Below are 16,321 nucleotides of genomic sequence, written 5' to 3'. Positions count from 1 at the left end.
AAAGCTGCCCTCAGGTTCCAACTGATGCCGGATAATCCCGCTTCTCCCGTTTGAGTCTGGGTCCCTAGAGACTCGCCCGGATCTGGAGCCCAGAGTCTGAGACTCACTCCCGACAGAAAACGACAACCGCGCCCTCAGCCACCAGCCCGCTTTGCGCGCGCACCTCGGTACCTTTGTATTTTCCACACTGCGCCGCCTCTGAGCCTCGATTTGCTGTTCTCTTTCCTTCTAGTTGTAGAGTCTCTCTTCAGCCAGCCTTCCTGTGGTTCTGGGTGATGTCCGTTCAGTCTTTTAGTTGTATTTTTGAAATGGTTGTTTGCGGCAGCGGTCTCCGGTGTTTACCTACGCCGCCATCTTGGTCTCCAGTCTGATGTTTCTATCTCTCTCCCTCTCCCTTCCTCTCTGAAATCAGTAAAAATATATTTAAAAATAAAATAAATAAATATATTTTAAGCGGGGAATCTCCATAAATAATAATATCATCATTCACAAAACAGAACGAGCACTATGAACATTTTTATTCTATTTCCTTCTAGTCTCTCTCTCTCTCTCTCTCTCTCTCTCTCCCTCTCCCTCTCCCTCTCTCCCTCCCTCCCTCCCTCCCTCCTCTCTGTGTGTGTGTGTGTGTGTGTGAATCTCCAGTGAGCCATGTATTTGTATTAAAAAGCAAAATTGAGATCATGCTATATGTATTTTATTCTTTGCTTTTTTCCCACTTAACACTGAATTATGACCTCCTTTTTACTTTAAAACATGACTTTTAATGGTTTCATAATATGAATGTCAGTCTTTACATTTTTTCATTTTTATGTATGTAATTAAGCAAAATTAGATCTATATTGTCTTAAGAGTTATGTGTCCATTTTTCCCCCTTAAAAATATAGCCATTCCCCAATGTCCTTAGATTGTTTTGAAAATATGATTTATAATGTTTATATAATATTTTATTGATGAAAACATCTTATTTAACTAGCGAAATAATTTTCACATTTAGAAGGCTTCGTTCTGTATTGAGTATTATTTCACACTTTTTAGTTATTACATTTTCAGGTAACCTTGAATATATATAGTATGTGAACATTTTAGGAATTTATATCTAAATATTAGTAGTGGTTGTCTCCAGATAGTAGGCTTGACTGTTTATTAGGTATCGTACTGTATTTGATGGTATTTTAGATGTGTTATCTTTCCTTATCTCTACTTTACAGGTGAGGCAGTTGAGACTTAAGTAAGGCTAAGTAACTTGCCACGGTCACACAGCTAGTAAGAGGGATTGATTGATTTAAGTAAGAGGGAGAGCTGATTTTCAGAACCAGGTCTGATTCATCTAGTCTCATGTTCTTCATCACTTTTCTCTACAATCTTCTTTGTGAAGTAAAAGGAATCAAAATATCACTTTAATAAGAAGAAAACAGATAGGCATAGTTAAAACTGATTTTTTTCTTTTGTAAGTAGATTAGGGAAACTGTGGAACTGGTCATTGTAACCCATATTTACATTTATTTAGTGAATGTAGAGAGGTAAAATGTTGGTATTACTTTATAGTAACATAGTGTTGAAAAATTGTCCTGCATTCTTAAAGCATTTTTTAAAAATTATTATTTTTTCCTTCCTTAGCATAAGCCGGACCAAGTTGAGGGAGGTGGAACCAGCAGCGTGCAGTGGCATGGTGAAGGGTGAACAGTGTACCAACAAAGCCCTTCCATTCACCAGACATTGTTTCCAACGTATCCTACAAACTAAATTGAGTGTGCGTTCAAGTCTTGACTCATTCAGGGCTGAGTGTTTCATTCTTTTTTTTTTTTTTTTTTTTTTTAATATATTATTGATTTCAGAAAGGAAGGGAGAGGGGGAGAGAGATAGAAACATCAGTGATGAGAGGGAATCATTGATCAGCTCCTCCTACACATCCCCTACTGGGGATCGAGCCTGCAACCCGGGCATGTGCCCTTGACCAGAACGGAACCTGGGACCCTTCAGTCCGCAGGCCGACGCTCTATCCACTGAACCAAACTGGCTAGGGCTGAGTGTTTCTTAAGCCAAGTGAATGACTTTTGTAATCATCTCTATTTAATATTTAAAATAATTTTTATATAACTTCTAATTTTCATGATGTCCTCTGGGTAATTTTTTCTGCTTATATCATTGCAGTTGTTCATTCTAGAATCACATTGCAATAAGCAAAATTGACAGCAACTAGCGGGTTCTTCCAGTGGCTGTCACTTGATTAAATTTTGTTAACAGAATTTCAATCCTTCCAATGGTTCTAGATAATTTGTAACAAGTAGCTGTAACATTGATTGATGGAAAAATCAAATCATATTATTAAGAAACTGTTTTTAATCTTCTAGAAACATACAGTTTTACAGTGTGCCTTTTGCTGTGGTTTTAATTTGCTACTTGTATTGAGTACAGCGCTGATTTGAAACGAATAAAATATAAACATCACTAACAAAGAAAATACCTTCAGACAGAAAATACTTGAAGAAAACTTATAGTAAGGGCTTCAGGCTGGTTATGAAATCTTATTGCTCTCACTTTTATTAAACATTTAAAAAGAGTAGCACTTAAAAAATTTATTTGGTAACAGTTACTTAATGTACTACCTGACTTTTGCCCTCCTTTCTATTCTTGGGGTTGTATTTTCACAACTTTTTTAGCAGCAGTTTCTGTGCAGTAAAGGCTTATGAAGAGTCTTAACTATAAAAGCATAAGGGAAATAAGATACTTCCTTAATAGATAAAAACTAAATTTCGGGGAAATGTAGTTAGAGGCTAAAAGTATGGATGCTTAAAAAAGTTGGCCCTGACTGGTTTGGCTCAGTGGATAGAGCATTGGCCTGTGGACTGAAAGGTCCCAGGTTTGATTCCAGTCAAGGGCATGTACCTTGGTTGCGGGCACATCCCCTGTGTGGGGTGTGCAGGAGGCAACTGATCGATGTTTCTCTCTCATCGATGTTTCTAACTCTCTATCTCTCTTCCTCTCTGTGGAAAATCAATAAAATATATTAAAAAAATAAAATAAAATAAAATTTATACTTACTAAGCACAAGTGAGGAAAGAAGAAAATTTTACATAAAAATTGAAACATTAAGTAGAGTTGCAGTGTGTTTGATTCCTAACTTAAAAAACCCCAGACATCCTCTTGAACCGCTCTCAGCAGCTCTTCTCAAGCTGCACGGCCAAGTTTGCAGATGGACAGCAGTGCTCTGTGCCTGTTTTTGACATCACACACCAGACACCTCTGTGTGAAGAACATGCCAAAAAAATGGTAAGTCCAGATTTTATTTTCTGCAGCAGAGGCTTTCAAACTTTTGATAGCTTTCCATAAAAGGAAGTATTTTGTGACTTAGTACAAACTATGTATATGAATCACTGAAATAAGTTTTATGAAACAATACTTTTAGTACCTGATATTTGCTAGGCTGTTCTATTTTACTAAAAAACATTACTGGTCTTGACTCATTGAATTAATTTCATACCCTCCTTTATAAACAGCAACAATGTTTTAGCAGTTTCTTAAATATGGGTATTTTATTTACTATCTATCCCTATTCTATACCTCTCTTCTCCTTAAGTTATATTTTCTTAGACCTAGCAGATTTCCCATGCTCCTTTTTGCCCTATTTCTCTAGGTTTTTGTTGTTTTAGATACAGTTCTCTGAATGTTTTGGCTATTTGTTAAAATTTTGGCCAAAAGCCAAACCTTGCTGTGTTTGTATTGAACAATCATTATTTTTGTTAATGTTAATGTTATAAGTCTTAATTAATTGAGAATAGTTTAGAGGAAAGGTGAGTCTGAATTAGTGACCTATCTGATTACGCAATCATTTCAAATACATGCACTTTTATTGTTTTCACCCATCAGACACTTAGTGAGTTCTTCCGCTATTTGCAAGGTATTGTTAAAGCATATGTACTACAATGCTGAGGGAACAGTTCTTGCCCACTGTAAGCACGCTACAGTTTCAGGGGTCCCTGATTGAGAACAGAGCCAGTGATCTTTTGGTGCTCGGGGCGCTGCTCAACCAACCGAGCCACACCGGCCAACGCAGTTACTATTCTTTCGATACTATTGTCTATTCTTTGTTTATTTATTTAGCTGTGTTATTGCTGAACTCATCAAATCGAAGGTGACATTGGTTGTAAAAACCACTTTTTGTATGTACCACCAAGGAAGAAAAAGTTCTACACAGTGCATTTCTTACCATTTATAGGTTTGTTAGACACAGATTCTATTCTATATCATTCTTGCTTTCAGCTGAATTATTTGACCTGTGAAAGGTAGTATTTTCTACTTACATCAACTATAATCCAGCTTCCTCTCCTTTGTGGTTATTTTCCCTTCTCATTGGTATTTTGCTTTGCAAAAAAAAAAGGAATTGTGGTCAGTTCTTCAATACTGAATGTTTTTGCTTCACTAATAATAATTTTATACCCTGCTGCTCTTTGTTTTTCTGCATACACAATAGTTTTTCCTCTACATGTAAAACCAGCAATGCATTTATGTTAATTCAAACAGTGATGATACAAAAAGCTGTGACCAACTTTGCACATGTGTGCTACTCCTCTCATCAAAAATCATTCCCCTTTGCCTATAAAATAAGTTTAAAATCTTTAGTAGGGTATTCAAAGTCATACATGATCTGGTATCAAACTTCTTTATAGCTTACTTCTGTACTTCATCCTCCATTATGCCCCAAGTTCCAGTCAAACACAATTATTTACTGTTCTTTTTGACTGGTTTCTGCTATTTTCTTTAGCCTAGAAAGGTCTTCCCCTCAACCCCAAGGACTTATAAATTTTACTTGTCTTTTAATCCCACAAAACTAAAAGTAATTGATTTTTCTTTCGTTTTCCCAGAGGTGTTTATGTCACTATTGCCCAATTTTCTCTACTGTATTTATATATGTATTCATGTTTTTGCCATGGCAGAGTAAGTCCTTTGAAACTGCAAATTAAATTTTAAAATATTTTATGCTACAGCACCCATCACAATGTCTTTAAATGTGGGAGAGTGATATGTATATGTTGAATTGTTTTGCATTATATAAAAAATGGGGTTTTTAATTCATTTGTTTATTATATATAATTTTAGGTATTTAGTGTATTTAGGCATTATGTAAAATATTAAAAGATATAGGTTTTTTTTTTTTTTTAGGTAGTTGTTAGATTTTCCCCAAATAATCTCAGTTTAAAAATACCCCTTTATTTATTTCAAAGGATAATTTCTTGAGAGGAGATAGCTCCCGGAAAGTTCAGCACCAGCAGCAGAGGAAACCCAGGAAAAAAACCAAGCCTCCTGCCCTTACCAAAAAACACAAGAAGAAGCGAAGGCGTGGACCGCGTCGACCCCAAAAGCCCATTCCCCCTGCAGTACCCCAAGGGAACCTCAGCATGCCCACCAGCGTCTCACTGCCAGTGGAGGCCTCTCAGATCCGGTCAGTGACGCCCGAGTTCACAGGTTCCGATTGTTCTCAGGACACCTCGGTTCATTCACTTCTCCAGTGCTGGAGCTGGGCTACAAGACACCATTTGGTGCATCAGCCTAAACTTTTTAGTTTTCAGCACAATTTTTACCAAATATCTGATTGGGATATATCTGAAATAAAGCTTTTGTTTAAAACAAAGAGAGCAGATGTTGAAATTGAGGATTTAATTGTCTACTCTCAGACTTTTCTATTCTACAGAAATTCCATATATGTCCCAGCAGAAGTATTCCATCAGAAATTTGATGCATTATTAGTTTTGGCAGGGGTAAGCATTTGACCAGATGAATGAGGCTTCTGTTTCAGCTAAGCATTTTAGTTTTATCTGTTTATTTCATTTTTAAATATTATTATGTTGACCAGATTTGAAATCCTATAAAAAGTATTGAGACACTTGATATACCAAACTGTAATTTATTCTAATTTGAAGTATAAAATATTATTTTGAAATGGTTGTCTCAATACATGAGTAAAGGTTGTAGAAATATGTGACTATATGTGGTGAGGTCTGTTTGCTTTCAAATTTCCTTCATTTAAAGTAGGAAGGAGGCATTCTGAGTTAGGTTTTCCCGATTTCTTGCTTGAGGACCCTGTCTGGGGGGCATGGTGTGAAGGTCAAGGGGTCTGGTGGGGCAACCATGTCCTCTTCCCCAGGAGCCCGTCCACGCCAGAGCTGAGTGCTGATGAGTTGCCGGATGACATTGCCAATGAGATCACTGACATTCCACACGACTTGGAATTGAACCAGGAGGACTTCTCGGACGTCCTGCCACGGCTGCCTGATGACTTACAGGATTTTGATTTTTTTGAAGGTATTGTCAATATTGTTAGTCAAGAAAAGTGAGTTTTAGCCCTAACTGGTTTGGCTCAGGGGATAGAGCGTCAGTCAGCCTGTGCACTGAAGGGTCCCAGGTTCGATTCCGGTCAAGGGCACATGCCTGGGTTGCAGGCTCCATCCCCAGTAGGGGGTGTGCAGGAGGCAGCCGATCAATGATTCTCTCTCATCATTGATGTTTCTATCTCTCTCCCCCTTTCCCTTCTTCTCTAAAATCAATAAAAAAAATATTTTTAAAAGTGAGTTTTAAAATGAGTTTATAAAAAGGGAAATAGTTTTTTGAGATGTGTTTGAAATATTCATTCTCACATAGAATGTCTTCCACTGTAGATAGAGAATATGAAGCTGCATAAGCTAGTTTCTCCTTTTCAGAAAGTAAGGATTATGCAATTTGTTCAACCCCATATAGACTTAGTAGGTGGATAGTTCAATAGCCATGTTAAAACTTCACTCCTTTAAAATGAGTAATTATACTTGAGTTAATTTATTTTAAATATGTTTTTATCGATTTCAGAGAGTGGAAGGGAGGGGGAGAGAGAGATAGAAACATCAATGATGAGAGAGAATCATTGATCGGATGCCACTTGCAATTGATTGGATTGACCCTGCAACCCAGGCATGTGCCCTGACCAGGAATTGAACTGTGACCTGGTTCATAGGTCGACACTCAACCACTGAGCCACACTGACCAGGCTTGAGTTTCCTTTTGAGCAAAGACATTTCAAACTTGAGTTTATTGAAGGCATTTAGAACTTGTTCTGATTTTAATACTCTACCCTGTACTTTAGTTGAAATATACTTTTCCAAAGCAGTTTGCTTAATCCAGTGGTTCTCAACCTGACGGTCAAACGACCCTTTCACAGGGGTCGCCTAAAACCATCCTGCATATCAGATATTTACATTACGATTCATAACAGTAGCAACATTACAGTTATGAAGTAGCAGCAAAAATAATTTTATGGTTGGGTCACAACATGAGGAACTGTATTTAAAGGGCCAGAAGGCTGAGAACCACTGGCTTAATCCCACCAATTATTTGGTGTTTTCATGGGGAATCTTTTACACTCTTCGACTGTTTCTTTCACTGTTAAAAGCTGGATATTTTTGTGGTGAATTAATCAAGCTTCTAACCATAGATTTTTTTATAAATATTGATAATAAAATCAGGGTAGGCCCATCAGCTTCCATATTACAAACATTACTTACAAATGGAAAAAGAATGAAGAATGAGAGGGAAGTAGTAGAAAGCAGTGCAGAAGCCTTATAAAAGTTAGCTTGTGAAATGAGTCGAGTGCCCAGTGCTGTGCTAAACCTCACAGGGAATTTCTATGTCCTGGTCTTCCACAGCTGCCCCTCCAGCAGGAAGAGTCCACAGTAGAGCTCCTTCCTAACACTCTGATAAGAGGGTTTATTTATAAATAAACTGAAGGCGCGCTACCAGCCCCAGGGGAGCTTGACATTTCATTTTTCCTTCTAGCCTAGTCCTTGCAGATTTCTCAGCAGGGCCTCTCTTGGATAGCCACTGTCAGGGGTAATTCAGATGGATGGTGTTTGGAGTGTGGGACCTGTGAAAGCTCTGCTGATGCACCATGACTTTTGTTTGCTTAGGAAAGAATGGAGACCTCCTCCCAACGACCGAAGAGGCCGAGGAGCTTGAACGGGCCTTGCAGGCTGTAACTTCTCTCGAGTGCCTGAGTACCATTGGGGTGCTCACCCAGTCAGACGGTGTGCCCGGCCAGGAGTTGTCGGATAGAGGAATAGGGGTGTTCGCCGCAGGTACTGGAACGCCAGGAATTCAGTCCTTGAGCCGAGAAGTGAACACGGACCTGGGGGAGCTGTTGAATGGGCGCATAGTCCATGATAATTTTCCTAGTCTGGAGCTGGATGAGAACCTGCTCCGCTCTGCTACCTTGTCTAACCCACCTACACCCCTGGCAGGGCAGATCCAGGGGCAGTTCTCTGCCCCAGCCAGCGTTGGCCTTACTTCTGCCACTCTGATCAGCCAGAGTGCACTTGGGGAGAGAGCCTTCCCAGGACAGTTTCATGGACTTCACGATGGCAGCCATGCCTCCCAGAGGCCACACCCTGCCCAGCTGCTGAGCAAGGCAGATGACCTAATCACCTCACGACAGCAATACAGCAGTGATCATTCACACTCCTCGCCCCACGGAAGCCATTATGACAGTGAGCACGTGCCGTCTCCCTACAGTGACCATATCACCTCTCCCCACACAACATCTTTCTCTGGTGATAATATGGCAGCTACCTTTTCAGCAGAGATGCCCATCATGGCACAGCACTTGCTCCCAACCCAACTTGAGGTGCCACTTGGAGGAGTCGTGAACCCCAGAACTCACTGGGGCAATCTCCCTGTCAACCTTGGGGATCACTCTCCATTTAGCAACCTTCTCGACGCAGATGGACATCTTCTTTCCACTTCCCTGTCCACGCCACCCACCACTTCGAACTCAGAGACCACACAGCCTGCCTTCGCCACCGCGACCCCCAGCAGCTCCAGCGTGCTTCCGGGGTTGCCGCAGACCAGCTTCAGTGGCATGGGGCCCTCCGCTGAGCTAATGGCCTCCACCTCTCCCAAGCAGCAGCTCCCTCAGTTCAGCGCAGCCTTCGGCCACCAGCTGAGTTCTCACAGTGGCATTCCCAAGGACCTGCAGCCCAGCCACAGCTCTATAGCGCCTCCTACAGGCTTCACAGTAACAGGTGCCACAGCTACAAGTACCAATAATGCATCTTCTCCTTTTACCTCCCCTAACTGAGCGTGTCTGTGTGTCTGCAGGCAGGTGGGGAGCCTGGTGTTTTCTATCTTTGTTTCCTCTTTTATCACCCCTTCCCCTTTTCCTAAAGAAGATTTTAAAAATAACAGATGGGGGCTGGGGGGAACTCCCTTTTCCGGTTAGACAAGTTCCCCTGCGGTGGACCGTGCTGCAGTGTTCACGCGTGCTCCTTCGCACTGGTGCTCATTCCCTCCTGGCAGGTTCACTCCCCCCGTGGTTCCCTTAGTGGCTCAGCACAGTGACTGGATAGAATTGACTCAGCAGCAAGTCCTAGAAGTGGAAGATACCTCAGATTACCAGTGCCCTTTACTATTTCCTAGTATTCAGATCAATGCTTTCCATTTTATTACCAGGTCTTACATAGGTGGTTCTAGATAGAATGGTCCCATTCATCGAGTCCCTGTGTGTAAGACATAGCAAATGGTGTGTGGAGGCCGATCAAGACTCTGACTTAGCAGCAACTGCTAAAAACCAGTGAGGCCAGGATTCCATTCCTAATCGTGATCACGTTTAATTAAAAAGAAAAAGTGTAGTCTTTGGACTGCCTGTGTGTATGTGTGCGCCCACACGTGTGTTTCTGTGCAGGGCCGGAGCAGCTGTCCTATTGTTATTCTCTTTTGTTCCTAATGAGCATATAAGACTCTGACTTCTTCCCCACACCTCACACCCCTACTCATGTTGGTCATTCTCTCCCACTGAGTTAACGAAGTTCCCTCAATAGAGAGGGTGGTGGTCTGGTCACGTGAATGGCACAACCCTTTCTGCTAAGTTAGCCCGAAACCCAAAGCTGAATTCCCATCGGTGCTGTGGGAAGTGGTGAGACGCTCGCCTGATGCTGCAGGGTTGCTGAGAGACTGTCTGCTGGTCATGTCGCCGTGCTGGACATGCATTTGTTCCTAGGTCCCTCTGCCCCGACGCATTCGCAAGATGTAATTAAAGGAGATATTTCGATGTGGAAAGCGGGGTAGGTCAGGTAGATGTGGGAAGATGGCATCTGTAAACTTCTTGGTCCGTCTTTTGCTTTTGAATTTTTCATGTTTACAGTAGTGATTCTTTGGTAAGGTTTGTAAAATGTTGAAGACACTTGTAGAATCAGTGTACCAGTGGTGAAGTGATATGTAATATCTGAAGGATACACATTTTAAAGTTTCAAAGCAGATTATGGAAATGAGACATAAATTTTACCCACTCTTTGGTACTTTTAAAATAATTTAAGTGCTTAGGTTTAAGTTTTGGGAAGTTGTCTGCAAGTACCAGGATTTTACACTTAAAAATCATATTGGGTAGGTTAGTAAATTGGTGACTATGAAACGACTATGTGAGTTTTCTTTTTACCTGCCTTCTCCCCTGCCCTCGCCCCTCCCCCCAAGGGTGGAACTAGGTTTTAAAGGCATCTGTCCTCTGCTTTTGCCGAGACGTTTTACTGTCCCCTGAGGTACCATTGGCTATTTATACCTGAGTCTAGTCTAATTTAACATATATATATTTTAAAAGATGAGTAGAGAGAGCATATCTATTAATGATGTGATATAATGCTTCATTTGTCAGGGAATATTTGATCTTAATTTCTTTTCAATAGGTAAAGATTGGGATGTATTTTCCTACTTCCAATATGTATTCTCTTTATGCCATGCTACTTGTAACCAGTCCCTTCTTTTGAAAGCTTTTCTTTCTCTGCCTTTTAAAGAAATGATGGTGATCAGCAGGCATTATGCAGGTGCCATGTGACTGAGATTACGGAGGGGAAGTCACATGACTGTAAGAAATCATTATATGCCCTATTTTATATTTATTGAAGTTTCTTTTTATGGGCCAAAAATACATTTGTAATATATTTAGTTTCTTTTTAAAATCATGATAATTGATTAGAAGATTTATTTTTAATAGCTTTGCCTTTTTTGCAGATTGAGAAATTTCTAAATTATAAATTATGTCACAAAGCAAAGTTATATTCGGTATCACCATAAATTTCTATTCTGAATGGTGAGAACAGATCATTTGACTATGTCTCACCTGTGGACCTATGTGAGTAAACATTTTTATGTTCATGTACTGTAATGAAATGATTATGAGTAGTTACCTCTGCTCAAAAGTGTCATTTAGTTTGCTGAACTCTTCACACCCCATTACAATAACTGTCCCTTCCCAGCGATTGGGCTTAGTCTGCATTGTGTGCTAATGAGAGGTTGCAGGGAGCAGCATTGCGTTCTTATCAGCCCTTCTCTGACAGCAAAGGGAAAGTCACGGGGAGTCCATTGGAACTTTTCTGGCTATTTGTCCCTCGTGGTAGCTGCTTAAAATTCTTCAGTTATCAAAACTGAGTTTGCAGTAAGTTGCACATTTTATTGTTTGCAATTTCTGTTTTATGTGCATTTAAAAGCCCTTTTCTGCTTCCTAGAAGGAGGCAGGAAATGATCAGGAATGTTGCCAGTTACAGCTTCACACCAAAAACTTGGAGAAAATTCATTTTTGTTTAGATGCCCATGGTGATAGCTGAAGAAAGGGCACGTAGAAAGTACCCAGTGTAGGCGTGAGGAATTAGTAAAAAACAAACGAATGTTTCCTCTCATTTCATCTACTTCAAAACAAATACCCGAGCTTGTGGTTGGCTTTGCTCTTGCTGTTTCTTGAGTCCCCTTTTGGAAGAGAGAAGAACATCTGTGAACCCAGAGATATCCGTTATGTTTTTCTGGTAGCCAATGGAGCAATTCTAGTCTATTAGTAGTAGGCTTGCTATTAATATGTAAAGAAAGGAATGAAGTGTCTTTTACTCCAGAAATATGAAAATTAGTGTCTTTTGAAGTAGCACTTATGCTATCTATAATAAGGCAATACTGGAATCAAAAACAAATTTTATTTAAGGTCCTAATTAGGTGGAAGCTAGCTTTTATTCTGGTGTTAAACTCAAGAAGGAATGGCAAAGAAGGTTCAGTTCACTCTGTTTCTGCAGTTCTTCGGGACCATTTATAAAGGCCAGTTAAATTGTGTTAATGTGATTTTATTTACAAAGTTGCTGCAGTTAATGGATACATTCTGTGTTCTGAAAACCAGGATTCCATTCTAATGTATGATACTCATTGGCTGTGATCTAGTGTCCGAAGAAAAGATGTGTTTTCTCTCCTTTACTCTCTCTACATAATTGTTAATATTATTTTAATTAAAGTGCTTAAGACATTGATTTTTCTCTCTATTAAAAATACTTAGCAATTTGCACAGCTGGGTAGGTTATATATATAGTAAACAATTCATAATAGTTAATAGCAATTACACTTGACCCACCAAGTGACGGACTATGCAATGAAAAAGTTTTCTAATTCTCGTCACATAGCTTATACTGTGGAGGATTATTTTCTCTGGTAGCCTGCCATGTGAGAGATGACTCTTTGCAAATGACTTCCTGAGCAATGTCATGCTGGTGGGCAGTGTGGTGAGTCCAGTGTCCCTCCACGAGAAAACTGTAATTTAATGAGAAGCAAATAGTAAGTATGGAAGTAAAGTTGGAATTCTGTCCTTCAAATTGTAGTTACATCTTGAGTGGCTTCAGGCTAAAGAAAGCTAATACTTTATCTTTGCCACATAATTATTCAAGAATCATTTCTTAAATAAGCCCAGTCTCTCAACTGCAAGTTAGAAATCCCATTTTTTCTGTGACTAACACTAAAGTATTTTCTTAGCGTTCTCAATCCGTGATCACAGCCCAGAGAAGCAAAGATAGTTCTCTGATTTGGAAAGAAAGGTTATCTGTGATGCACACAGATACCCTATCGGTACAATTCTCTACTTATGTGAAAGAATTTATATTTCTGTTGACCTGTTCCTTTCAGTTTTCACAAATTGGCACTAGAGCTTGAGCATGCGCAGGGGGTCCCATGCGGTCAGTTCGCCCACTTGCCTGCAGTCCCTCCTGTGCGGTGCATTGTGGGTGGTGATGGTTGATAGCTTCATCAGCAGCGTCTGTGTGAGGCATCACCCTTACTCCAGGCTAGTTCAAAAGGTTGTGGATTAGTATTGTAAAAAGATGATGCTATTAATAACACTAAACTATTTAATAGGTTTGAAATTCATTCAAAAACTTTTAGGTGTCTAGTTTGCATTTTCTTCATCGTCTTTCTTTTTAAACTTCTTTTAACATTCAATTAAATTCTATTTTTAACCTGACATATATAGAGTAATTTAATGTTTAAAGGTCTTCTCAATGGTCAACAGAACTCCCTGTTGAGAATTTCAGAAAGAAAATGTAAGTCCTCCCAAACAGTCTTCATTTGTATCTCTTTCATCACCAATGCCTACGTCGTGCCAAGGATTTTTTCCTGACAAAAATATATGTTTCTTGGGGTGGGGGGTGGGAATATATATATGATAGAACATAGATTTTTTTTCACTCTCTCAATACATTGAAAATAATTGAATCTTCACTGGCATTCTACAGAAAGGTAAAACAATTTAATGACTTCCTAATATCTTGAACTTTACAAGTTTCCCCGTATATTCGGGAGGGATCCTGAATCCATGTTTAGGAGATTGACATTTTAAACACTATCATTCAAAAGATTCATAATAAAATACCAGTAAAGAACATATTCATTTTCCCCTGACCAGCGAGTTGGGAAAGAAAACATAAAATATAAATGAATGACTACATCTCTCCTAATAACCAGTATCATTAATGCTAAGATTGTGGTCAAATTTAGAGCCTTATTTCCAAATGGCAAAAATTCTCCTTTCACTCCAGCTCTTACTGTTTGTTAGCTTTCCTCTCTGCACTGGGGCACAGAGCTAATCAAAGGGAATGTGGAGTCAGAGCGGGAGAGCCACTTTGGCATGACTTTCTTTACCTACATCCCTGGATCCTGGGAATGTTTGGCTCCTTTCAGTGGCAGAGTTTTTGGTGACCTGAAGTTTAGTTTTGTAAGAGAAAACCTGTCTAACCCTTTGTGAGCTCTGTAGGGCAGCACAGCACAGCCTTCTTCCTTTCCCTTTCTGCCTGCTTGCTCAGCCCACCCCAGTCCTGCAGTGTACACACACACACACACACACTCACACACGCACGTGCACACACACAGTCTGTACTGACCCTGATCCTGGCCTAAGAGTAACAGGACCCTCATCTTTCACTTGTTTTGTTTTTGTTTGTTTATTTCTTTAAGCTGGGGACCACTGACATAAGCTCTGTATGCACCCAAAGTTCCCCTTGGAAAATTTTTCAACATGCAGTGCAGAAGGCTCCAGTGCAGCGAAATGCCACACCATTGCTTTTAGTTGGGGATAGACTGATTGGCCCTGAAATGACTTCACCTCCTTAAAGTCCCACAGGCTCCAGCAGATGAGTGTGGAAGTGATAGGCGTTGTCTTCATCTGCTTGCAAGGGTTGAATCAGTTCCTCTCAACAGTGATAGTTCTTTTTCACTGTACAGTGTTGAGTATGTCTCAGGGATTCCTTGTGGAAATTAGGGCAGATTTTAAAATAAGAAAATAGTTTTCAAAAAACTAAAGGTGACTCATCATTGAAGAGAGTGCAAGAAAGAGAAAACATTTGGTTTCATAGCCCACAGTGTCTTGCATAGGACTTTTCCTTTCTCCTTCAGCCTCTCATCTCAGCTTCAGCATACAGAATCTTTTCCCATCATGCACAGCTTTAAAACTTTTATTTAAAAATCTCCTTCCCCGATGAGCTTTCAGAATACTTATTGTAGATTTTAAGAGAAAAGGTATATTAATTTATGCTATTAACATCACCTCATAAATTATAAGTTTTATACTAAAGCTGTATTGAGTGTAATGAGTTATGTTGCCTATGTGTTTAATAGCTAAAAAATTATATAAGAGCTTTTTTTTTTTTTTTTTTTTTTTTTTTTTTTTTACAAAACAAACTAGTGAAGCACCTTTTTACACTGGATCTCCGCTGTGTCAAGGTGTATAGCTGTCCTTTGCTACCTTGCAGATATATAAAATAAAAGGATATCCTGGGGCCTCAAAATGTAGAACACCTTTAGACCATTAATTACGCTCATAGAACTGTTGAGAATCATGTTTCTTCAGTCAGTGATCTGTGGTTTACACTTAAGATGGCTAGAAGCTTAGTTACAGGGTAAATAGAAATACATAGATCAAGTAAAATTCCCAACTACTGTAGCTGGAATTTGTAAACGAAGTTTTTAAGACCTCCTTTATTTCCTATGGATTTATTCTTTAATTTACAGTTGATTTTGTAAGTTGGGAAGTAAAATAGAGAAAGTAAATCTAGATGTTCTCAGTGTCTTATTCAGGAACCTTTTTATCCCTCCTCACTAAGGAATTCCCACTGTGACTTTAAAATAGAATTAAATTACTTATGTGCATGTATATGTCTGTTTTTACACACATGCAAAAATATCCATTGGGGGCACGTGTGAGAGAGATGAGTGTGAGCGTCAGTAAAAATAGAGAAAGGTAATAATGTATTATAGAAATATGATTCATTTAGTTGAGGGTATTGGAATTGCTTTCTCAGTGTCTCTGTTGTATAAATACACCAAATTATTCATCATGTTATGTTAAAAGGCTAACTCTGATATCATGTGCATTTTATTCTAATGTTTTAACTTATATTATGCTATGTTTTTAAAGTGACATGAGAAACAGCAGGTTCTAAGACCAGCCTCTGGCTTCTGAGCATAAAGATAGGAGAGAGACGACAGGGCTGTGTTTATCTGTTGGGGTGCTGGGACCAGAGATCAATTGAGCTTTCTTCTTCTTCCTTTTTTTACGATTTCTTTATATTCTGAGTTAGAAAATATTGTTGGTCATCTTTTCTTGGTGAAATTAAGAAAATTATAGGCCTTTGATTAAAAAAATGCCAATTTTTCAAGGGGCTGCTTTGTTTAATGAATTGGTGGGATCATTTCACCGTGTATATTTCAAAACAGATGATTTCAGTTCTTTTCAAAAATGAAGAAAAAAATTACTTACTTGTGCTATTATTTATGAAGTTAGCCTGCCTCCACCTGTATTTTGGCTATAGGGAAAATATGCTACCCTTGACTTGATCCATATGGAATTAAACATTCCTATATTTTGAGGTTTGCCATTTTGCTGTTATACATTCATTACTGGATTATCTGGTGGTCTAAAGTAGTCAAAACTAGAGTTTTTATTAAATGCTCCAGCCACATTTATTTTTAATATTAAAAAGTCATGTACTTTGAAATATGTCAAAACAGCTTCTGA

At 39.2% G+C, this 16,321-nt stretch overlaps 1 protein-coding gene across 1 annotated transcript in view; it reads left to right on the top strand.

Annotated features, from left to right (window-relative positions):
• Positions 1-14,961, top strand: part of INO80D (INO80 complex subunit D) — a 39,706-nt gene extending 24,745 nt beyond the window's left edge. The window contains exons 7-11 of the mRNA XM_070421944.1: positions 1,618-1,727; positions 3,137-3,270; positions 5,223-5,440; positions 6,143-6,300; positions 7,932-14,961. Of these exons, the coding sequence (XP_070278045.1) occupies positions 1,618-1,727; positions 3,137-3,270; positions 5,223-5,440; positions 6,143-6,300; positions 7,932-9,097 (1,786 nt within the window). The 3' untranslated portion in view covers positions 9,098-14,961. The remainder of the gene's footprint in view (positions 1-1,617; positions 1,728-3,136; positions 3,271-5,222; positions 5,441-6,142; positions 6,301-7,931) is intronic.
• The last annotated feature ends 1,360 nt before the right edge of the window (positions 14,962-16,321 follow it).

Source organism: Myotis yumanensis, unplaced genomic scaffold (genome assembly GCF_028538775.1).
Source record: "Myotis yumanensis isolate MYYU_CA2020_CCGP unplaced genomic scaffold, mMyoYum1.0.hap1 SCAF_8, whole genome shotgun sequence".
Classification (NCBI taxonomy): domain Eukaryota; kingdom Metazoa; phylum Chordata; class Mammalia; order Chiroptera; family Vespertilionidae; genus Myotis; species Myotis yumanensis.
Note: the sequence above shows the minus strand (reverse complement) of the source record. Positions and strands in the feature narration are given on the sequence as shown.